Raw genomic sequence first — 23962 nt, 5'->3', positions numbered from 1 at the left:
GTCTTTCCTCCAGGAAGAGCTTGTAGAAAGTCATATCAGGGGATGAGCTCCCTCAACTAAATTGTCCACTCTACATCTTTGATTTATTGCAGTTCTCAAGCCATCAATCACTTACAATCTTGTGAACCTAATACATACGACCGGTTAAACCTCAACCTGATAATTATCCACTATGGCAAGATCTCACAGCCCCAGCCTCTCTGAAGACTGGGAGGAGATCTCAGACCGCTTCTCCGTGATCTCCCTCCCGGACACTCCTCGTTTGTCTCCCAGAATTGGCCCGGCTAATAGCAAGATCGCAGTGGTAAGTCATCGAACACCTCTCACTTAATGAGTGCTCAGATAAACTAACGCCTGAGAAGCCAGCCGTTGCCAAGCTGAATGAGATTGCGGCTCGTCCTGACCGTACCAACGACTACAATGAGCAATTCTCTACGTCTGATAGTCACTCCAAACTTGATGACGATCGTACCGCTGGCAGAACGCAATCTTCCGATGAAGACCAAGCCAATCAGAGGAGTCAAGAGGACGATCCTTCACAGCCTGCCATCCAAAAACATGCTTTCTCCTCAACAACAGCCAGACCCAGGCCCATCCCCAGGCCCATTCCACGCATTCCGCCATCCTCCTATACATCACCATCCCCCACCGTCACAAGCACCAGACCAATCTCCCGCAGATTCTCCCCCCTCCGCCAAATCTCACGACCAACCCCCGCCGAACTTGCCTCTCCGGCCATGCGAAACACGGTCTCCCCCGTCGTCAACATTACCACCACCTCCTCCCTCAACTCCACTCCCAACCCCAGCCCCGATTCCTTTACCTCGCCCTCTCAAACCGCCCGACCTCCCCTCCGCCTGCCCTACATAACCCCTTCCTCCCTCCGCACCCTGCTCATCGAAACAGCGAAAGAATTCGGCGAGACTGCACGGAAATCTCCCCTCACGGAGCGCACTTCCAGTCTGTGTCAGCAGCTCGAGCTGATGGTCTACTCATGGAAGGGGAGAAGCCAGAATTACAAATGGTGTGCGGAGATGTATGAGTTGGTGAGAGAGTTGAGGGTTAAGACGAGGCAGGCGGTTGAGCGGGAGAGGAGGGGGAAGAAGTGCTTGCCGGAGTGTAGGGATACTAGGGAGGTGGATGAGGTTTACGAGAAGGTGATGGAGTTGTGGAAGGGGAGGGATGGGACCAGTTGGAGGGGGTCGGGGATAGGGAGTGGGGGGAGGGTGACAGGGTGGAGGGTGATTTCGCCGCGCGGAGGGGGGATGACGATGACGGGGAGTTTGGAGACACAGACAGGGTTGTTGGAAGGGGATGGGAATCGGAGGATGTCGGAGGAGAGTTGTTATGGGACAGAGGATAATTCGGCTGGGTATGATGGGTACTTTGGGGACTTAGAACCGGTTGTGGCGCGCGAGAGAAAAGCTTGTAGGCACCCCTCGCTGGAGTCGGAGCGAGAGATGATGGAGAGGCCTCCGCCTTACAAAGAACGGAGCCGACTGGCTGAACCGGCTGGCGGTTACCCAGCACCCGTGATTCAGATACCCCCTCCGCCGCCGGTCGGGTGGGCATTTTATCCGGAACCAAGGAGTTACCAGGCAGAGGGAAGGTATTGGGGAAGGGAGCGGTCAACTACTGCTCCTGGTGTTCAGGAGGAGCTCGCTTTCTGGAGGAGGATGGATGGGGTGGCTGAGGCGACAGGGAGAATGAGGGATAAGGTTATTAGCGGCGGTCGTGGGGAGACTGGCACATGTATGGAGCATGTTGCGGGAAGGGATGGTGACGGTTGGGGTGAGGATGAGGAGAGTTTGCCGAGGGTGAGAGGTTGTGGATGTTCGGGGGTTAGGCGGTCTATAGTTTGATGGCGTCGGTCTTGGGAGGGGTTTCTTCTCGAGCTTGTGGCATTTCATGGGACTTTCAGGATCAGGAGCTCTGGATGGCGAGGAATTATTTGTCAAGGTGGGAAAAGGCCGTTTCTATCTGTATGTCCTTCCGTTCGATTCCTTTCCTTATCCAGAATACAACAACTCAGGCCCTCTCGAGTCTGGAACCGGAGACACTCAGCGGACAAACCATTCTTGAGACCGCCGCAGCTGTGGTCAGGATGGTGGCTGGTAGCCTAGATGTCTAACACAGCCGTTCGTATCGCTCCTAAAAACCTTTCTTGAGCCCATCTTTTGACCACGTGCATATTGCATGATGCAAGGAACCGATTGGTCATCGCCAGTCCAACGGCTGTTAAGAACCCGGTGGGCCAATAACAGAGTGTCTAAGATGACATGTTTCTGACAAGATAGTAGTACCAGTAAGGGATGGAAGGAATCAGCCTATTACCTGCTTGACAGCTGTACCTCTAGAACTTTACATCCATCAATGAGAAACAGACGGGATCACAGCCAGCGTCTTTGTCTAGCACCCTCTCGGGATGCGCCAGGTATTAAGATCGGAAGAACCCTGCTGCCGACCCGACCCTGGCGCGCGTTGTGGTGCTATGACGTCAGTCTCGCACTGTGAGCGCTGCCTGCCTTGTCGCTAAAGACGGTTATCTGATTTGGGCGCGATAGAGATGTGTTGGATTGTGCTATTAGTCAGAAACTCTTCATCAACAGAATTTCTGACAATCCAATGGTATTTACAGCGGTGTTAATTTCATTCGAGCAGTCAGGTAGTCTCAATTGCAAAGATAGATACCCAATAATTCACGGTGCGGAGAGCCTGGAATCGCACTGCGACCACCACACACACTCTTATGCAACGTTTGCCGAGAACCTGTATTTTTCCATTGCTCCCCCTTCGGACAATCAGCAGAGGTGAGTGAGCTCATCTCCCGCAAATCAGGTTGCTCTTTTTGCTCAGTCATCCTCTGCGAAGAGTTTGGATCCTTCCGCGTCTGATGGTTTTATTCATGCAGATTTTGCCGTTCCTTCTATAGTGAGATGAAATATTGGCGCGGTCGTTCCGTGAAACTTAAACCCGACAATCACTAAAAACACACTTCCTCCACACAAAACTCCGATCGTGGCCTCAAACCTTTCCCCCCATTTCTTTTCATCCGAGTCGCGCGTTTGACGCGATCACCATTCTCTTTTCATCGTTACTGCCTGACGAACCCAAATCTTATCTTTGTGAGCACGCTGATGCCCAGCAGGACCAGTTCAGCGAGCAGGTTCCCCACTCGTTGCTGCTCGGCCAAGTCCTCCCCCGACTCACCTCGACAGCATCATCACTAGGTGACCGGCTCATTTGAGTCCCCCCCAAAAAAGCCATCATGCCGCCCAAACACGAACCCATTATGCTCTGGGGCTTCTGTTTCTCCACCCAGCAGCAAAAAATGTCCTTCAACCAGTCCTGGGCTTGCGCCTTTCACACGTCGTGGTACACCAACGAGTCACACCCGATGTGGGACTCCATCGACGACATCCAGAAACGCCGGGAAATTCGCTACGGCAACAACATCTACGTGCTCTTTCGTGCGCTCCTGCACCTCCGCCGCTTCTGGGGACAGGACTCGCTGTGGTCGGCTGTCGCCAAGGGGTTTAATACGTCCAGTTCGGTGGTCAGGGCGACGGCTGAGGCTTTAACGGAGGCCAGACGCGCGCAGAGGGTGAAGAAGAGTCGCGATGTGAGTGATACGGCGCGGGCGGCCGACGAGTGGATTGACTTCGTGGATTCGCAGCCTAAGGGATTGAGGGTCCTGTCGGATCCGGAGGTGTACAAGGTCGCGGAGGCGTTTTTCAAGGAGCAGGAGAAGAAGCATTTGAATGCGGCGCGGGTGCCAACTGATCCTAGACGGAGTCAGGCGCATCTGGCAGCGCAGTATATTCAGGCTGCGCAGATGAAAGAGGATGAGGAGGTATCCCCCCCGCTCTCTCCGCGATTGTTTTCCCCTCTTCTTCCTCCAGCGCCAATGTCGACGGTTAAACAGGAGCAGAGGGAGGAGGTGAAGGGGGTTAATCCGCCACGTGGGCCAAGGAAGAGGGCGGCTTCTCCCGCACCGCTGTTGGAGCGCAGTCCGAAGCAGAGGAAATTTAGCATGGATGAGAGGGCTCCCCCGACTGGGCCGGCTGCAGAGAGGCAGCGCCCTGTGCCGCAGAGTTATCGGCCGCAGTATGATGCCGAGCCAAGGCGGGCATCGCGGCAGGAAGATAGCGGCCATGTCGAGACGTCGGCGTCTAGGAAGTCATATTCCTCTTCAGAGGATATCATTTTACTCAAAGCTCGCATAGCGAGTTTGGAGAAGGAGTTGGCGGAGGCGAAGGAGAAAGCTAACTCGCAGCCTCATTCTCACGCTAACGCTACCCAAGCCCAACAGCCTGCTTCTCAGGCTGTGGTAGTCGCCACAAAACCCCTCGACGAAACGGTAACCTCCTTACAATCCGATATGGCGACGGTGACAAATGTTGTCGGCACGATGATGGAATCCATGCATGTCATTGTCGACAGCCTCAATCTGCTTAGGGACGATATCACGGGGCTGTCGGGACAGCAGAAGGAGCTGGCTTCTGCCGTGGCGGGGGTTACTTCCGCTGCCACAAAAGAGGGGAGTGTCGCGGCTATCACGAACGGTGTTTCTGACGGCGGGGAAATTGAGAAGCTACTTGGCCCGATTCAGACCCTTGTTGAAGGGCTGGCCACGCTGCGGCAAGAAGTCGCCGAGCTGAAAAAACAACCCCCGTCTCAACAACCCCCCTCAGGAAGTACAGCAACCCTCGAGGCCCTCTTACACCAACAAACAGCCCACATAGCAAAACTTTCCACCCAAGTGAACGCTCTGCAATCCCGAATGCAAGCGCAACAAGCCCTGTTCACAACCCCGCCTCAAACCTTACGGCAGGCGTTTGCTCTGGCACAGCTAGACCTCAAGAAGCATAAGACTGTGATAGAAGGGTTTTATAGCAGTATGGGACATAACGCGAGTCGGCATACGATGGAGCAGACGGCAAATCTACTCGGAGCGATTCAGCATGGGTTGGGGGTTATAAGGGAGAGTGGGCTGGTTGGGTATGGACAAGGTCGCGAGGCGGATTGAGGTTGCTCGCTCTCGCGAGACGGGGATATGTCTACGTTAGATTACGGGATGTCTTATGTGAGATAAGACATCGGGATGAAATAAGCTTGATGAAGGGTTATTGGATTGGAATGCCTTAGGATTTAAGGTATTCAGGTGGATATTTCAGGGTTCGGGTCCAAAACATCGAGATATTGCCTTAGGTGATTCCGGCGGACCTCAGGCATTTCTAGCTCCTTAGGAGCAAGGAATACGTCAGCTTGGGGCTGATCATGTCGGAGACTTAAGTCGGGGAAGAAAAACAGCCAGCCAAGCTAAGACACTACGCCCGAGTAGGTCGTCTAGCTTGTTCGACACGCGTTTGATTTCGCTAATATTACGTATCCGCCGATTCTAATGGTCTTATCATCGCCATCATCTTGGATCGACATCATCATCATCTGGCATGAATTCGTCAGCTACGTTTACGCTTAAGTTTGTATTTTGTTCGAGAAGTACGTGTCCCATGCCCTGTTTCATTGCGATAGCACGGGACAGAAGACCTTTTTCATCGTCATGCGAAGAGTTTGAAGCGCGAACCTTCCCGCGCAAGCATGCTTGGCGGACTACATAAAACAAACAGAGGTATCGCTGGACGGCTACCATTTCTCTTTCATCATGATGACAGTCAGTATTGTTTGACGGGTTCGAGAAGGTGCATAGCACACATAGTCTGACCAAAGTGATACTTGCGGGAGGGCCGGCTCCTTCTTGGGACTCCATAGTAATGAACTTTTCGCATTTCTTGTTACGACTCGTCTCTGCCCCAGTCGGTGTAGGTATTAGTTTCATTGATGTTGCCCAAGGTGAGCTCACTGTTACACAAAGGCAGAGTGCTTGTGAACTTGTTGAGTCCCTGGTCCGAACTCTGTCTCCTCGTCTAAACAGCGTAAAGCAGGCATAAAGAAAAAGAATGGCACGCCAGCCGAGGAACAAGGGAGCCAGCAGAAGCGGAGTCGAGTGCGCTAGACCTAAACCCCTGGACTCTGAGGCTCTGAGCATACCAGCGCTTTGTTCAAGAAGTTGTTTGGGAAACAGTGGCCAAGTGTAAGGGCCACATTGAGGTCAGAGTTCTGCCAAACATCCAGGTCAAGGAGTCGCGATGGTTATATTTAGACCCGGCCCCAATGATATTTCGCAAGTCCTTCCAGGCCATCACTCACCAGTAGAACGTACCAATTCTAAACTTCTCCTGCAGAGCTAGCATCTGGTGACCAATTCACCTACTGCTTTGTCTTGTCTGTTCTGGCGAGCAAGGACACCTGCCGCGAGGGCTATCTGTTTAAAGGCATGGCGGAACTTGAGACAAAGGACGCACCCAGAAATGCACAAAGTGCTAAATTAATGACAGCCCCAGGAATTGTCGTCAGGGGCAAATGGTTGGTTAGTTCCCCCTCATTGTCGGCTATCAGCAAGATAATACTAATCGAAGGACGTCGAGGCATAAGACACCCGTTGCTGAGATTCCTCCGAGGCCAACTTGACAATCAGTTTAGCTCAGATGATTTTCAGGTGCTGATAATATGGAGAAGTCACATTTTACTCTCAGGAAATGTCTTCAAGCAGTGCATACTTTAATGGGTGACGTTCTGATCAGCGGCGTTGAAAGTCGAGATGTTGACGGCTGATGCTAGGGTTCGTCATAATGCTAGGCCATTGAAGCCGACCATTCAAAGACCAGGGCCAGTACGATTGGCATCACCTCATCTTGGTGCATTCATTGAGAACCTCGAAAGTGTCGAAAACATGATGATGTCTCTGTCAAAGCCGTAGAAGCACCTAACGTCCACAAGAGGCGGATGATATATGTTAATGGGTGTTGAGCCCCTGACCATCGACCCAGGGTTCGGGTTAGGAACTGGAGCTCCCACAGCCAGTCCGAGAAAAGGACGGCAGTCAGTCCCGACTAAACATGCTTCCGGTTGCCAGGCAAGTTTCAATGCCTTCCGGTCCAGAATTGACGTGCAATCAGCGTATGGTTAACGAGGGATTGATCAATGGCACGGCGTGTCTACTTGGTTCCTCGGGACCCTGATGAGGGACAGGAGCTGGCTGGATGTTGGACGTCAGGGTTCGGGTTGGCAACTGAAGTTTTGAAACCCTTTCGAGGATAACGGGGCACCATTGGACAATAAGTCGTAGCCCAGAATACTTCCGATTGTCAACTATGCTGCAATTGGCTTCATGAATATGATTTCAAGCGCGCGGTTGAGGTGTAAACTCGGTTAATGGCCAGTACTGTATCGACTCGAGACGTCGAGTATTGCTGGGCCACGATGTCAGGGTTCGGATCGGCAACTGAGTATTGGTCGTTCGAGGAAGACAGAAGCAGAATTAGCAAGAAATTGGCCACAAGTACTTTCGATTGTCTACAATTTTCAAGTGCCTGAAACTCAAGGTTCTTCCTCCAAGCATGGCATGGTTGGGGAGTGAAGCCGATGAACAGCCAATTATCTCAACTTCGGGATGCCGAACAGCATAACATTAGGGTTGGGGTTGTCGGGCACATGTGACTCAATGCTGGGCATCACCGGCTCGGAACACCAAGCCATCAATTGAGTTGTCCCAATCCAAACTCAATCCACGAAAATTCTGGCATACCCGTGAAAAATGCACTTCGTCTTTGCCATCCACAATCACCCGCATCGCCACGGCCACATGGACGACCGGCGTTGCAGGCATCCAGGGACCGGCCTGCGGGCCCACTAATTGCTTGATATGGGCAAGGTGTAAATAAACACCACATGCTGTGGGGCCCTGGGCGCTGCTGCCTGCGACGTGGACGCACCGTCACCAGTCGCATCGCGCCCTGAAAAACTTCTGGGGTTTTCGCCTACCGTTGGGCGCGTCAGCACTCGTTTCTCTCTCTCGGGTGCCATCGGGCTCTGGGCGGCAAACATATACGGCTACCCACTGCTGGTCTAGTTTACATGTTTAGTCGACTCTTCTAGACCATCTCAAACCTCTATCAGTTGCTTAACCCTAATGAAGGGGCCTTCTCAATTGATGCATTGACGACTCAAAAAAACCAAAATGGCCCGCGACGCCAGCCTCGACCTGCCCATCGCCCTGCGGCGTGCCCGACGTTCCTCAAGTCTTCATGCAGCCAGCCTGCTGTCGAGTCCGGCCTCGCAAACAAAGACGGCAACCCCAAAGCCAACGATTCAGCCTCGACACAATAACAAACCCTCCTCCCCCAGGTCCCCTAGACCCAGATCCCGAGCTACGACGCCAGCCCGCACGCCTTCGAGGAGACCCAGCTCGAGCTCAGGTACAGCGTCACGCTCACGCAGCAAACATGTCCGCTTCTCCGATCCCGGCCTACTCAAGACTCCCCGATCGGAGGGGGATTCTATCGTTGCGGCGACGGGGTTGACGCCGTTCCTCAAGCGCACTGCCTTGAACTCGCCCAGCAATGCCAGACGTCATTCGACTCCAGCTAGGTTACTACGTGCCGCCGACAGCACCGGCATACCGTACCTCGACCCATCCGACTGCGCGTCCCCGTTCGGCGGGGAAGTGACCTTCCTTCCGCTCAGGCAGGTCCTGGATGGGAGGATCAAAAGGAGGATTAGAAGGAATGGGCTGAGTGAGGAGATGAATGCCATCCTGGCAGAGAAGAGGCGACGGAAGAGGGACGAGAAGAAAGAAATCGAGAGACTAAAGGAAGAGCTAGCGCAGAAGGACGCTGAGATCCAGAGGTTGAGCGATGAGACGTTGGTGGTGGATGTTGAAAAGGTGTGGAGACTAGAGAGGACGATTGAGAGGTTGCGCGAGGAGCTGGAGAAGAGGGGGTATGTTGAGCCAAAGAGTCCACGACGGGAGGAGGAGACGTCGACAATGGAGATTGAGCCCTCAAGTCTACGTCGTAATTCGAGCGCATCAACTATAGAGCTCGACCCCTCCAGCCCCAGCCAAACCGACTTCCCCCCCCTCACCGACGCCATGTCTATGGACGACCAAGACGACTTTGGCGACACAACCATCGCCGACCTCGACTGCGGCACGCCGACCCGCCGCCTCAGCTCCTCCTTCCCGACACCCCCGGCAACCAGCAGCCCGACGCCCCCTGAACTCCCCACACCCTCCAAACGCCTCTCCCTAGCCGATGACACCCGCTGCGACGCATCCGCCCAAGTTTCTCTCCCCGACCCCGAGAAGCAAGAACTCCGCGACAAGCTTGCCTTGCTGCAACTCGACATCGACAAGCTGACTCAGTCCCTAGAAGACTATGCCGACCTGTTCACCCGTCTCTCGTGCAGACTCGCCCCGTTCGGAAAAGAAGCCGGAGGGCAGCCAACCGACCTCGAAGCCCGTCTTGCAGCCCTCCTCGACACACTGCACTCGCAGACGGCGACACTCGCGTCCCTGGACGCGTCACTCAAGACGCTTGGTTTCCCAGGGTCGGAGCCAAAAGAAATCATTGATTCTTTGCGCGCGAGCTTCAGGACGGCTCGGCTTGAGCTTGAGTACCTCACTCCAGGGGAGATCCCGTTACCCCTGACGGCTGAGAGCGCAAAGGTGCTGGATTTGCTGCTTAGTCGGCTGAGAGAGCTCACGCAGAGGTGTAACAGGGATGAGGAGGAGGTTGAGATGTTGAGGGAGAGGGAAAGAGAACTGAGGGAGCAACTCTCTGCGAGGGTTGATGCGATGGATGCGCTGGCGGAGAGATTGGCTGTCAAAGAGAGGGAGTTGGGCGAAAGGGATGCACGGATAGAAGAGTTGGAGCGGGGGAGGGAGAAACTGCGGTTGGCTGTGGAACGCTACGCGGCGGATCTTGCCGCCGTGGAAGCTAAAGTCCGGGCGCTGGAAGAGTCTGGTGCCGAAAATAACGCGACTATCACCCAACTGCGCGAGGCTCTTGCCGCCGCAGAAAAGAAAGAATCCGCCCTGCGCGAAGAACTCTCCTCCCTCCAATCGGCGCACGAACGCCTGCTAGCCGAACACCAGCTCGCGATGGAGGATCTAGTCCGGCGGCATGGCGAGGAGATTGCTTCGCGCGACGAGCGGATTGTTGCGCTGCAGAAGGAGTTGGAGCGAGTGGAGGAGATGTTGACGGATGTGCAGGAGAATGTGGTAAAGAGGTTGGAGGAAGAAAATAAGGCTTTGGAAAAAGAAAGGGATGGGGCGAGGGAGGTTGTGGTTGGGATGAGGAGGGAGTTGGTCAGGGTTTTGGGAATGGGGGATTTGTTTTTGAGTGGGACAGCGCAGCAGACGGCAAAAAGGGGGGTTGGTGAAGAGAATGAGACTGCAGAAGGGGAGATGGAAAGGGAGAGGAAGAGAAGGAAGGCCGTCCGTGAGGAGGCAGGCTGCTGATGTTTGATTGGCAAAAGTTTGGGTGGCATGAAGTCAAAGTTGGATGACCATTTATTTATGATTTGGGAGGCATGTCGCATTGTAATGCTGGATCTGTATGAGCTGATGATTAGATGACTGTTTTGATAATGTTGGATATTTAATTATGGGAGGAGGAGTGTTGCATAGTTAATGGCGTTCATAGTTTATTTTGTCTTGTATAGGTAGCATTGGATGACACTGTTATCTGAAAAAGGTTTCCTGGCATGAAACTTTTAAGGACGGTCATCGTTTCTTTTGTCCTCAAGGATGATGATTTAGTTAGTCCCATATTCTCATCTGCCGGCTCCATGTTATGGTGTTTATTGTTTGTTTGGCCTGTCTTCAGGGCAAGATACGAACCCCCTTTGTCAGGGTTAGGGTTAATACCGGTCTTTTCGTCCAATCTCTTCTAGGACACCAGGCAACAAAGACAAAAGCGAGACGCTAGTTCACGTACTGCAGCTCGAAAGCCCGCCAAACACAAGCAAAAAAATTCATTCTCATACCAATCAATAGATGGTATGATACAAAGATATAAGGATCTTTCATGATCGAATCCAGGTTCGAACTGGAGACCTTCAGTGTGTTAGACTGACGTGATAACCAACTACACCATTCGACCATCTTATGCTAGACATTAGCCAGCAGTCGGTAGCGGGGAATGACTGCACCACACAGAGGGTGCAGGGGCAGGTTGTAGATGTAAGATGAGAAATGAACATAAGTCCGTGGGATGGGCAAGAACTCGAATGACCCCAGTCTGAAGGCTGGATGCTGCACGTAGGAAGTGAGAAAGATCAGCTGGGGGGGATAGTTGAGTGTGTAAGAGGAACTGAATGCTGGTCTTAGTGCATGGTAAAGTTCAAGAGTAGAGAAGATATGATAATAATGCAAATACATATGCCAGGATGAAGAAGAGTGAATAGGCATAGTGTAGCGAGAAATAAGCGTAGAGCCCTATCTGCTCCATTGTACGGGCATCTAGCGTCATTAAGTCAAGCAAGGACTCCAGTCTAGGGCAACTGGCCTGAGCCAGAATAACTGAACAGCGCCTATCAACTGAAAAAGAATTTGTGTCAGAACATCCGAATACATGGAGGACTGGAGGTAGAACTGCTCTTCACTCGCGTTCCTCTGAATTCTTCATTGATACCTCTCTGATCATAAGGGCATATAGTCATCTCAATCAGAAATTCTGACCCTCATGCTGGTCGCTTCGAAAGCTTGCCTTTCTTCGGATAAAAGCCTTGGTAAAATTCCAAGTGTAACAAGAACTTAATCAATGTTGAAGCAAGAGTTAAGAGTTGCTTGGGTGGCTGATCAACAGCATTGCCATTTGTGTTATTTCAAGAAGCTTAGACTCGATTTGATGCTGATGGTAAACTGATCGTAGAAACAATAGGTAACTGACAATCACATCTAACAACTCACATGCAGCATTGAGGAATGTTTCTTTATCCCTTCTACCTACCCAGGGTGCTGTCCCTTTCTAAGAGGGTTCAAGGTTACCAACCGCGGTATTGCTGAGCTTGGTTAGGTAAAGACATAGAACAATTGACAACCTCCTGCCTCTGCTAAGCACTGTATACGAAGGGGAGTCAAATCCAGCTACGTAGCCCTGTCAAACGTCGACGGGTCTCTGGCTTTCGTCTTTCACGGCCCAAGATGCCGCTGTCGCGGTACAGGGAGGAGTGGTACAAGGAGAGGCAGAGGTCGGAAGCAGCCTTCCCCCCTAGCGCAAACCCTAGCCTCACGCCGCCCGAGAAGACAAATAGCCAAACCCGCGAGGAAGCATGGCGCTGGGAGGATTAGTGTTGCGTGGGGGCAGGTTGAGACGCGGGGGGGTTTTAGTCGGAAGGACATTGAGGGTGAAGATGTTGAGGAGAGTGAGAGTGAACAGAGGGAGGGGGAGGGGGAAGTTCCGGAAGGGTATAAGGGGTATGTGAGGATTGGGATGTTTAAGAGGTCCAAGAGGTCAAGGAAAGGAAGGAGGTTAAAGGGTTTCGCGAAGAGTCTGAGCTGTCGGAGAGTGACGGTTTCGATCCGACTCTTAGTGAGGATAAGAGCGAGGGGGATGAGGAGCGGGAGATGAAGAAGCTTGAGCAGGATGAAAGAATGGAAGAGTATGACTGTGAGGTCTGGTAATAAAGTCGTTGTTGTCAATTCACGTTGACCTTGAGTTTTCGTTAAGGAATGAGTTGGGTTGGAGTTGGATAAATGGGAAAGGAATCTCAGCGTCTGTTGTTTTGAATAGAGTGTTCTTGTTGAGTCATTTCGCATCTTTGTTTTGTTATTTCGTCTATATTCCTTTTGAATTGTACCTCGATCGTTGACTCAATCAACTGTCGTCATCAGCAAAAACGAAAAAAAAATTGTTTACACATTCACCCAAACATCTTGCATCACTTACCGTTGCAATGTCGTAATCCAGTGCATGTCGGTGCCGTTGTCGGTGCCGTTGTCGGTGCCGTGCGGGCCGACGGTCTGCCATCTGGCGCTCGGCAGCACAACGCCGGATCTCGGCGGACGTCGGTGGCGGTAGGGAGGGGTCCACATATGTCCGTTAGGCCTAGCGCGTGTGGATAGTGAGCGAGCTTGTATTTCTATCAGCAGGGAAGTAGCACATCGAGCAGATCGAAGTGAAGATATGCTAGAGCAGAGAGACAGGATTTGAGACTCAATCTAAAGTCAATTTATCAATAAAATAGATATAAAATTTAGTTTGTATCAATTCAATTTGTCGAAGCAAATTGCTCTAAACCTCACTATCAACGATTAGGACTCCCAAGAATCTTGATGATGGAATCCCCATCAAGCCCTGCGCCTAAAGAAACCATGCTTACTCTTGGCGCAGGCCTGCTGAAGTCCCCATAACTAATCATCGTCCTCTCTGTCACGGGAACACCTCCCGAGCCCCACCTCTTTATCCCTGACGTACGACTCCACCTAAATTCTGGGGTTCGGGTTGAGCGCGAAGACGGCAAGCATCGGGCGAGTCACCGCGACGACCTGTCACACACCTCGGATCGGGACCTACCTTGGGCATATTGAACAATTGCTGGTTTGCTCTCTTCTAACCGATATGTTTCTCTCTTCGAGTTCATTCCATCATTCTTTCATCGCAACCCATACGTTTTGTCAAGGGGCGATAAGAAATAAAGACAGAAAGCAGGAGAGTACGGAACGTGTGAAGTGACACAGCCTTGTCATTGTTCCGGCCTGTCCAACCACTCGCTGTCTGTGGAAGACTTACCGCCGACTGCCATCGTCTGATCGGCTCTCCGTCCCAACTGCGGTCAACAGCCGGTCAGCCCTAGACAATTCAATCCAAGCTGAAGCGATCGCCTCAACGTCATCATCACCCGACCTCAGTCTTACTGGACATTCCTGAGAGCGCCCGGCATGGCGACCCGCGTCCGGACCGCCTCCGGCACCCTCAAATCAGCCCTTCACCACACCCATCCCCGGCCAACCCTCCGTGCCTTTGGCCGATCCTCAGTTCGTCCGACCTCATCCTCATCATCAACCTCCAAACCCCGACAGCCAACAAAAGTAGCCCGCTCGGCCCCAATAGGGCTTCTTGTAGGAGGTAGCGTCCTCGCCTCAGCAATAGCCATCACTCAGCTTACCGGGTCAGACGATTCCCATCACCACATCGAAGAACAATCACAGAATGCGCCGATCAAAGATGACCGCGACCCGTCCCTCCCGCGCTACCGCCTCTCCACCATCCGCCAACACGACGCACACTCTCCGGAACCATGGGTAACCTCCTCCGACAAAGTGTACAACATCACCTCCTGGGTCTCCGCTCACCCCGGCGGGGACATCATCCTGCGCGCAGCGGGCAAATCCATCGACCCCTACTGGGAAATCTTTTCCATCCACAAGCAGCCTCACGTCCGCGAAATTCTCGATCAATATCTGATCGGGTACATCGACGTTGCCGACCTAGGGCCCGACGGAAGGCCGAAGATGGAGGAGGTCGAAGATCCGTTTGAAGGAGATCCGAAGAGAGATGAGAGATTGGTTACCCTGACGGCGAAGCCGAGGAATGCGGAGACGCCTACAGGGGAGGTGGCGAGGGAGTTTATCACGGAAAGGGGGGTCTTCTATGTCAGGAATCACATGTGGGTGCCGCAGGTGGATGAGCGGACGGCGGATGACACCCACGTGTTGACGGTGGAGTTGCCGGATGGGGAGGAAAGGAGATACACCCTGCGCGAGCTGAAAACGAAATTTCCTTCCCATCGGGTAACGGCTGTGTTACAGTGCAGCGGCAACAGAAGAAGCGACATGACCCGTCAAGTAGGGCACACCAACGGGCTGCAGTGGGGTGTAGGAGCGATATCCAACGCCGAGTGGGAGGGTGTTCGCCTGGCGGATGTGCTTGCTGACGCGGGGCTCAAAGTCGCATCTTACCCGTCTCTGACCCAAACCAGCCCTCCTCCATCAGACCCCCAAATTCCAGACCCAAACACCCTCCACATCCACTTCCATGGCCTAGAAGCTTACTCCGCTTCGATCCCCCTCCCAAAAGCCCTGTCCCCTTCCGAGGACGTGCTCCTCGCCTACGGGATGAACGGCGGCCCTCTGCCAAGGGACCATGGTTTCCCTTTGCGCGCTATCGTCCCTGGCACGGTGGCAGCGCGCAGCGTGAAGTGGCTGAGCAAGATCCGCGTGGCTGACGAGGAGGCAACGAGCCAGTGGCAGAGAAGGGATTACAAATGTTTTGGGCCGAATGAGGGGGCGAACCCGGACTGGGAGAGAGCGGTTGCGATACAGGAGATGCCGGTTACGAGCGCGGTGACGGGGGTTTGGGTTGGTTCCGATGTGAAGAGGGTGCCTTGGATGGGGGAGAAGAGGCTGCTGGCTACAGAGGAGAAGGGAGAAGGGAAGAAGAACGAAGGTGAGGTCGCGCTCCAAGGGTACGCCTACTCCGGTGGGGGGCGAGCCATCGCGCGGGTCGATATCTCCCTCGACGGAGGAAATACCTGGGATCAAGCCGAGCTGGTGGATGATTGTGCCGGGGGCAAATGCAAGGGGAGTAAGGCGTGGGCGTGGACGCGGTGGCGGTATTGTGGTACACTACCCTCCCCTCCCACAACCCGAACAATCTCTTCTGCCTCTCCTTCTTCCTCAGCCCCTATTCAAGCCCTTGAAGACGGGGCTGAGGCTCAGAATGGGACTGAAAAGAAGATTGGGGAAAAGGATGCCTGCACGGAACTCATCGTCAAAGCAACCGACACCTCCTATAATTCGCAGCCCGAAACCCACGCCGGGATATATAACGTGCGCGGCAACCTCGCAACAGCGTGGCATCGCCTGAGGGTATGTCCGAAATGTTTACAGAACAGCACCTGCAATTCCAACAAGAATATCTGGTCTGACGGCGCGGTCGTGTATGGATGTGGGTTCAGCAGGGAGGATGAGAAGAAGGAAGAAAGATGACGGGAAGAAATGAGGTAACGTGGGGAGTAGGAAATTATAATGAGAAGAAGAAGGGGCACATATGCGGGGGAGAGGAGGCTTATGCACGGTGTCGAGCACGTCATCGCGCCAAGACGGCCGTGATGCCGACAGGGCTGGAGCTGAGTTAGCGTTAGGGAGTCTGTGTTACGGCTGCTTAGTTTGGTGCATGGGTTTTAGGTGCGATGATTCCAGGAAATATGTTTAATGTTGCCTGTTTGTGGTTCGTAGTGACCTGAGGACATCACGGACTGTTTGGTATGATATCCACCTGACTGTCTTCCTGGTTGTTTTATGCTTAGACGGACTGATTTCATCATGGACCTGGCGTTGTTGATGTGTCTGTTGAACATGCCAATGTCTCGACGACATTCAACTATACTTCTGCACCTAATATGAGCATTCTCTGCTCATGAGTTTCAATAACATTGTTTCTAGAACTCATTAAATATCCCTACGTAAAATAATGAGACAAGTTTCTCGGAAGTTTAACCCCATGATGATTATCATGCTCTTAAATGCCATGCTGTCCCCCCTCTCCCTTGACCAAACCAGAACCAGACTCACAGATTCATGGGGCAAATAGAATCCGTAACCTTCCTCTCACTTACCTGGGCACCAATAACGGATCAATATCCACCCTTTGGAAGTAGCTAAACCGCCCCAAATCAACCCAGTACTGCGCAAGCCGGTCATGCGAAATCAGGTACAGTTTTGTCTCCAGGTACGTGTCTGTAATGCCCCGTCAGTTTCGCACCTTCTCTCACACGCGCAACCACCCAGCCCGGCTACCACATGAAATCGGCTGAGAAGCAACGACCTTAACAAAGCCATGGATAGGAAAAGACAAAAAAAAAGAAAAAGAAAAACTCACGGTTATGAAATCCCGCACTAGCCACATGCCCCATGCTTTTGACGACCCTGACCCCCTCAAACGGCGGGTCTTTCGCAACCTCCACGAACCCTGCCTCGCCGAGGTCATCGACCAAAAAGCTGTACTCCCCCCTGGGGACGTTGGCGTCTCCTGTCAACTTGATCGCTGCCAATCTCCCTTTTTCTCCTCGTCTGGGGGCTCCGGGACAGGGCTCCTCTTTCTTCTCTTCCTCTTGTCTCCGCTGTTGTTCCTCGTGTACGGATTCGGCCCCCTCCGTGTCGACCAGTGATACAGATTCATCATCGTCATCCGGCTGGGTGATGAGCAGGAACTCGCAGCCATGCGCGCTGTAATCGCCTACCCATATCCCGCGGTATGGTTTATCCGGTGTGGGAGTGTACAGTTCCGGGTCGAGAGTCGCATAGGTCGCAGTATCCGGCCGGCGCAATTGAATCGGGTGGCCCAGTGTCGGTGCAGGAATGCTAATAACAAGTGGATGGAACGTCGGGAGAGTGGGGAGCTGGAGCTGAAATCCATGATTATGGCCATTCTCATGCTCGTCATCACCCCCATGCCCCTCTTCAGAACTAATCGACGTTGCGTTAGGGTTAGTAACTGCCACACTCTGTTGGGGAGATGATTGCCCAGCCGACAACCCCTCCCCATGCTCCTCCTCATCCGCCGCTGAAGCCGGAAAAAGATGTACCGTAATCCTCCCTGCCGGCCGCTCCGGCCACCGGCGAATATGAAACGCCCGCTCACACAACTCGCTCATCGTCCTTGGCCGATCGGGCTCGACACTGGCACTATACGGCGGCTCCCACCGCCGATATGATCCATTCACGCGATGCTCACTCGGCACAGTCGGCGGCGGCCATACCGAGCCATACGGCCAACACTCGACGTGGAAATCGGCGGGTAGTTCCGCGTCAGACAGACGTCGGGCGTAAAAGAAGTGGGAGTAGGTGCTGCCCAGGGCGCCGGTGGTCATGGGGATGCCGCGCTGGAGGAAGTGTTCTTTTATGCGATCGTCTTTGGGCTCGGTATCGTTTGATCCGCGGCGTAACCTCATTGTCTTTGAAAATCGGCCGAGCAGCTCAAACTCTCCCTCTTCGGTACTGGGCTTTGCATCGAGCTGTAGCATCGGGCTATCCAAATGCAGCGAGACCTCCGGATCAAACGCGGGGATAATGACATTTGGATCCGGCGCCCACCACTCGTAGGTCCGACTCCTCCTCCTCGCTACCAGCTGATACCCTTCAATACACCCCCGTCGCTGGTCATACCGTACCACGATGATCCTTCCTGGCAAATCTGCATCACTAAACCAAATCTTGTACCTTGTCAAAAACCAGTGCGGATAATGAGACAGGAAGAGCTCGCGGTAGGTGGCGAAAGGGTAAGACGAAGTGACTTTCACGCCCGGAACGTTCTCCTGTATCAGGGCGTGCCACAGCGGGTCGGCGGTCGCGTGCTCGTAAAGGAAGTGGCATGTTTGTGAGATGCGCGCGAGGTCGATGGGAGTTAGATAGGACAGGATGGAGAGGACGATTTCGGAGGGTAGCGAGAGGATGTAGCAGGGGCCAGCTGGATTAGTAGTGAGCATTGGGAATGTTTCGAACGGAGGATTGGGAGGACCGACGTACCTCTCTCCTTACCCTTCCCCTTGTCAATTCCCGCAGTCATCTGCTCCCCCATTGACTCGGGCGTAGGCAGAGGCAGAGGCAGACTCTCGCTGCTTGGACTTGGACTTGGTGACACGTTGGGCCGGTTAGCCAGCGGCGAAGGCGGTGACGAAATGCAGGCATCCCGTCTGCCCTCAGTTTCTATTTGCTGTAATTGCTCCATCTTGATCCTTCTTTTCTCGTCATCAATAAATCCCGGGCAGAGCCTCGGGAGCTCCAACGGCTATTCACCAATGCACATGGCAAAGCTTCCTGTCGCCGCTGTCATTGGCAGGAGCTCTGATGTCCTCGACAGTGTCGTCTCGACTGCGTCAGAGGGGGTCTAAATGACGATAAGATAAGGGTGGGGCTGCTGCACAGTAGCCGCGCCTAAGATGCGACAGTGTGAGGACTGTGCCTGGCAAGGTTCAGCTGAGTGCATCAACTGAAGCGCCAAGGTGACCGTAGCACGGGTGCTCAGCTTGTTTTTGTTGACAGGAGCTCAACGTCTACTTTACCGAGGCCATCCAGCCACATTTTTGTCGCCAATTATGCCTTCTTGCATTGTTGAACTTTTTTCTTATGCTTCGAATTAGCCAACATATCATTGTGCTTTGATTCTGTCCAATTCATTACTCCCAGCTCCTTCACTCCATTCTGTTTTGATCATCTCACTTTTCATGAGTGCACCCAGACCCGGACCTGGATCCAACAAACGGCAGCGTCCCCTGTTTGACACCAGCAGTATGTTGACCAGCACACTGCTTCCAGTCCTGGAAGATCTTTTGCCATTGTTTTTGCCCAGTTCAGTTTCTGTGACCAGGGCTCATGACGTGCTGCCCCCGTTTGAGTATCACATCGACCGGAGTGACCCGCGCGTGCAGGTGTTCAGCAGAGATGCAGTTGTCAAGCAGAGTGATAAAATCTGCACTTCGAGTATGTCACTTCACTACCCAGTATTTTGAGCGACTGTACTAGTTTATAAGAGGACAGAAAGCTTTGTTCCATGACTCTTGTTCACAGTGTACTGTTGATATGGAAGCTAACTCCTCTCAGTCCTCATCCTGAAACCCACCACCTCCTCAACAATCCGCCACCACGGCGAGCAAGGTACGTACCCCAACCTCATTAACCCATTGTGCCCCTCTCCTTCTCGCTGCCTGCCAGCCCATACTAACCCCACCCTTCGTTGTAGACACAATAATCTACGTAGTCTCTGGTTTCGGTCTCCTTCTATCCCAACCCAAATCGGGCGAGGACTTAGACAGGAGGCAGATCGGCCCTGGGGACTTTGCCTACATTCCAGCGTGGATGGAACACCAGTTTCAGAACACAAGCGACCAGGCCGATTTGCACCTAGTCATCATCCGGAGCGGCGGGGCGCCTGTCGAGGTCAGTCTTACGGATTGGGGCGGGTCGCGATTAGATCCGGAGGAGTGATGAGCTTTGTTTTGGGAGGAAAGGGGTACCTTTGAACAAAGGACGAGGGATCTTGTGGTGGTTCAAGGAAGTCGGGGGGGTGTGACGCCCTACGGTTGGATGATTGTTTTGCGTTAGATGGAAGCTTGGATATGAGTTGGATACCCGAATGATATATGTCAACAAATAAAGCAAGCAAAACATACAGCTGTCTAGATACTTCCTGACCTCTTACCAATGAGTATGCAGGTGTGGCCCTTAGGGCAACGTCAAGAGGGTAAAAAGCCAAAACATACAACACCGAGAATTCGCTGGTCGTCACCGACCCAACTACTACCTCGGCCCTCAGTGGCTTGTCTATGGGAGAGCGGACGGGATCCCGAATTTTCCACTGGGTATGGTCGTATGTGCTAATTGCAAGGAAAGCGCGCGCTTTTATATAACCTTACCCGAGAGAAGTCGTTGTGAAACTGACATCAGGTTGCCCTCGGCTATTCCTTCTCTGTCACGAGTTTCCTCCAATTGTTAAAGCCCGATATCAAAACCATGGGATCAAGGTACCATGCCGCATATTCCGAGCTGAGGGAACGAAATGCCACTTGGAGAGCCTGGGGGAAAGCAAAACAGAACGGCTCAATCCGACACCGACACGACTATGGTCACCGAGAACAAGGAAACTTCCACAATCACACACGCATCATCAAACACCAAAACTCTCAGAGGAGAAGAGGCATCAATTCATCTGCCTATTTTTGTCAACCGCAAGAGCTAGATACTTCAACACCAACAGCCATCCCGCAACCCAGGCCGTGAGATCCAAACCCCTGTGATAAGTCCTCCCCCGAGAAAAAAAAAATTTTTTTTGTCATTTTCCTCGTTTTTCTTTTTCGTTGCTAATCCCCACGAACCTGTCTGAACCAGCACTCGGCAGGTAACATCCGGTGTGGAAAAGAGAATCAGGATGATGCATCGAAGCTTGTCATCAAGATTGGTTATGACAGTCGAGGGAATAGCAAGTTCGCTTTGCACGTCGAATCTGCTGCAGACAACAGAGTTGTCAGCCAGCGTTGACAATTGAAAAAGCGGCTCATGGTCGTCAGTCGTCCCATAGACTCCGCCAAAAGGCCAGTGAGAATGGCAACGCCGAGGCCACACTTAACGCTTCTTGCTCGCATCATAAAAAGCATCGCCTCCAAGCCCTCGCTTGCTTGAAGACAAACCCAAATGCCATCATCGTCGTCATCATGTTCCATGGCCGTTACGTTGAAGAGAGACGCCCATTCCCATCCACCCACCCATCCATTGCCCGGTGAATCCCCTTGAACCGTTACCGAACCAGGGTACCAGCCCACCCATTCACCAGTCCATCCATCCATCCATACCCTTCCCTACCTGCCCAAGGTAGCTCAGCCAGCTGGGGCTGTTGTCCACTAGCATACCGCCAGAGGACAAACAAAGCCATCAAGGAGCAGGAGAGAAAATGTCGAAAGAAAAACACCAAACGTGTTTCCTTTCCCATTACATCCATAATCATCACCCTCAACACCAGTGAGAAAAAAAGAAGCAAAACACGATACCCTGGTATCGCCATGCCCCGAAATAAGAAAACAAACATTAGAAGAGCAACGCCCGAACGCCGCGAACACCATTAACCCTTCATACTGAAACGAACGCCGTGTATAGCTGATTTCCCGTGAACCGTTCCCATATGTCCCACGCTCCTCATCCCAAGAGCCAATAATCAACGCCCACAGATTGGAAAGAAAAGAGAAGCGCGACTCCGTTGTAAAAGTAATATTTTCGTCATGGAAGCCCAGACCAAACCACGCGACCAAATACCCGCGCATGCCGTCCCGTAATTCCATCCATTCGTCGCCATGACCAGCAGTAATCGGGAAGAAGGTAGAGATATGGAAAGGCGAATACCTACCAGCGGCCCTTAGTGCATGTTCATCTGGTTATGGCCTATGATATGGCCGAAAAAAAAGGGTAAGCTGGGAGTAGATAATGTAGAAGAGGAACCGTGGCAGGGTGATCGAGGTCGGGAAGGAGAGGTAAAGCGCGTTCCTCGGGACGTCAACTCGGGCGAAGGCGTTGTGCGCATCGTAGTGGGAGTCGAGAAACCGCGGCAGCCGGAGCGCTGCTCATTAGCAGGGAGAGTCGTCGTGGAGGGAAAAGAACGCGAGAGACAAAGATGACAACTAAATATGTACAATCCAAAAAACAGATCATGCCGAAAAAGAAGAAAGTCTATGCTTATATAAAGGCGCAAGCATAGCGCCTGCAATAAAAGACGGTTAGAGCATTATGCCGTCTGCTGCTGCCGAGGACCACGCTGCTGCGGAGCGCCATAGTTCTGATGGCGTTGGCCCTGGTTCTGGTAGCCGCCACGACCACGTCCGCCACGGTGACTGCCGCCGTAACCGCCGCGGTTGCCCTGGTGCATGTTCCGATTCTGCTGGTAGCCCTGGCGATTTTGGCCGTGCCAGTCATTCTGGTGGCCAGAGCGTGGCTGGCCTTGTTGGGCGGCAGGCTGAGCCTGCTGTTGCTGAAGCTCCTGCTGAGCTTGCTTCTGTTGCTCCTGAGCCTGCTGCGGCTGCTGTGGCTGAGGTTGTTGCGGAACCTGTTGCTGCTGAGACGTCTGCGGCATCGGTAACTGCTTCTGCCCAATAGGAACAGGCTTGAAGGTGGAGATGGGTCGCGGGATGGTCTCAGGGTTCTCATAAACATAAAGGTTCTTCGGAATCTCCGCAGGAATAGGATGAATTTCGGTGCCGAGTTCCCGCTCGATGTTGTACAGGTTAAACCTGTCATCCCAGTTGATCAGGTTGATAGCAAGACCAAGGTGGCCGTAACGACCCGAACGGCCGATACGGTGGAGATAGGTTTCCGCGTTCTTCGGGAAGTCAAAGTTGATGACAACGTTGACGGCCTGAATATCGATACCACGGGTGAGGAGATCCGAGCAGACGAGGTTGCGGCAGACGCCGTTGCGGAAATCGTGGAAGACGCGATTACGAGCAGCCTGGGGCATCTTGGCATGGCTGTAGAAGCAGGAATAGCCCAGCTCGGTGATCTTCTTGGCGAGCAGCTCCACGCGGTTGGTGGAGTTGCAGAAGATAATAGACTGGTTGATCTGCAGTTTGGAGAAGAGGGTGTTCAGGCAGTGCACCTTTTGCCTCTCTTCAACGTAGGCATAGTACTGAGTAATACCGCGGAGGGTGAGCTCATCCATGAGGTTGATCTCGTAGGGATCCCTCATGTTGTTATCAGAGAAGGCCTTGACGGAGATCGGGAAGGTGGCGGAGAAGAGCATGACCTGACGGTCTTTAGGATGGAACTGGAGCAGCTGCTCGATGACAGGGGTGAACTCGGGCGACAGAAGCTTGTCGGCCTCATCCATGATGAACATGGGGCACTCGCTCAAATCGGCAACCTGCTTCGAAGCCAGATCAAGGATACGCCCAGGGGTACCGACCACGATATGGACGGCGTCCTGCAACCGGACGATATCGTCACGAAGCCCTGTTCCACCCGTCGTGACCATAACATTGACGCCGAGGTGCTTGCCAAGGATCTTGCAAACCTGCGATGTCTGCATCGCCAGCTCGCGAGTGGGGACCAGAATTAGACATTGGATCTTGGAGACTTTTGGGTTGATCTTTTCGAGAGCGGGAATGACGAAGGCAGCCGTCTTGCCGGTGCCGTTCTTTGCGCGGGCCAGAATGTCCCGGCCAGCGAGGGCAATAGGTATGCTCTCCTCCTGAATCGGTGAGGGCTTTTCGTAGCCGGCCTCGAAGATGCCCTTGAGGAGGTCACGCTTCAGATTAAAATCCTCCCATTCGAGACCTTTAGTATTGGTGACATCCTGCAGAAGTCAGCACTGGCCGTGCAGCGTGCCGAGAACTTGAACGCACCTCAGTCTGAGTTCTTGTATCCTTTGCAGGAATGTTAAGACCCTTTTTCCAGTCATCGTCCGCGTCACTGTTCGGTTAGCAGGGTACAGCCTAAAGGGGCTGAATGACGAACTTTATGGACGAGTTACGGAGCTTGTCGATGAGAATGTCTGTCATTTTGGGTGTGTCTGTTGCTAAGGTCGGTCTAGAAAATCTGAGATGGTTGCCGAGTCGTAGAGGGTGTGATGGGTCGCTG

General features: G+C 53.0%; 7 protein-coding genes and 1 non-coding gene across 8 annotated transcripts; 5 read left to right on the top strand and 3 right to left on the bottom strand.

Annotated features, from left to right (window-relative positions):
• Nucleotides 1-172: 172 nt before the first annotated feature.
• On the top strand, nt 173-2131 carry CTHT_0018380 (uncharacterized protein; the record flags this gene model as incomplete). Its single annotated transcript, XM_006692270.1, has 3 exons — nt 173-304; nt 363-1817; nt 2033-2131. 3 exons carry the CDS (start codon nt 173-175, stop codon nt 2129-2131), a joined length of 1686 nt encoding a protein of 561 aa, XP_006692333.1.
• Nucleotides 2132-3268: 1137 nt separating this feature from the next.
• On the top strand, nt 3269-5029 carry CTHT_0018370 (uncharacterized protein; the record flags this gene model as incomplete). Its single annotated transcript, XM_006692269.1, has 1 exon — nt 3269-5029. One exon carries the CDS (start codon nt 3269-3271, stop codon nt 5027-5029), a length of 1761 nt encoding a protein of 586 aa, XP_006692332.1.
• Nucleotides 5030-8080: 3051 nt separating this feature from the next.
• On the top strand, nt 8081-10363 carry CTHT_0018360 (uncharacterized protein; the record flags this gene model as incomplete). Its single annotated transcript, XM_006692268.1, has 1 exon — nt 8081-10363. The coding sequence occupies one exon, from the start codon at nt 8081-8083 to the stop codon at nt 10361-10363; it is 2283 nt and encodes a 760-aa protein (XP_006692331.1).
• Nucleotides 10364-10932: 569 nt separating this feature from the next.
• Nucleotides 10933-11006, bottom strand: CTHT_0018350. The gene has a single exon. It is a non-coding gene; the product is annotated as a tRNA-Val (tRNA).
• Nucleotides 11007-13786: 2780 nt separating this feature from the next.
• CTHT_0018340 (putative molybdenum ion binding protein) lies at nt 13787-15835 on the top strand (the record flags this gene model as incomplete). Its single annotated transcript, XM_006692267.1, has 1 exon — nt 13787-15835. One exon carries the CDS (start codon nt 13787-13789, stop codon nt 15833-15835), a length of 2049 nt encoding a protein of 682 aa, XP_006692330.1.
• Nucleotides 15836-15935: 100 nt separating this feature from the next.
• Nucleotides 15936-18575, bottom strand: CTHT_0018330 (uncharacterized protein; the record flags this gene model as incomplete). Its single annotated transcript, XM_006692266.1, has 5 exons — nt 15936-15969; nt 16465-16585; nt 16728-17314; nt 17384-18314; nt 18374-18575. 5 exons carry the CDS (start codon nt 18573-18575, stop codon nt 15936-15938), a joined length of 1875 nt encoding a protein of 624 aa, XP_006692329.1.
• Nucleotides 18576-19137: 562 nt separating this feature from the next.
• On the top strand, nt 19138-19831 carry CTHT_0018320 (uncharacterized protein; the record flags this gene model as incomplete). The annotated part of the gene is made up of 3 exons (XM_006692265.1): nt 19138-19327; nt 19448-19501; nt 19587-19831. 3 exons carry the CDS (start codon nt 19138-19140, stop codon nt 19829-19831), a joined length of 489 nt encoding a protein of 162 aa, XP_006692328.1.
• Nucleotides 19832-22115: 2284 nt separating this feature from the next.
• On the bottom strand, nt 22116-23883 carry CTHT_0018310 (ATP-dependent RNA helicase-like protein; the record flags this gene model as incomplete). Its single annotated transcript, XM_006692264.1, has 3 exons — nt 22116-23678; nt 23728-23794; nt 23849-23883. The coding sequence occupies 3 exons, from the start codon at nt 23881-23883 to the stop codon at nt 22116-22118; spliced, it is 1665 nt and encodes a 554-aa protein (XP_006692327.1).
• Between the last annotated feature and the right edge of the window lie 79 nt (nt 23884-23962).

This window comes from Thermochaetoides thermophila (genome assembly GCF_000221225.1).
Source record: "Thermochaetoides thermophila DSM 1495 unplaced genomic scaffold scf7180000011815, whole genome shotgun sequence".
Classification (NCBI taxonomy): Eukaryota; Fungi; Ascomycota; class Sordariomycetes; order Sordariales; family Chaetomiaceae; genus Thermochaetoides; species Thermochaetoides thermophila.
The sequence above is the reverse complement of the archived record's forward strand: the minus strand, read 5'-3'. Positions and strand labels throughout refer to the sequence as shown.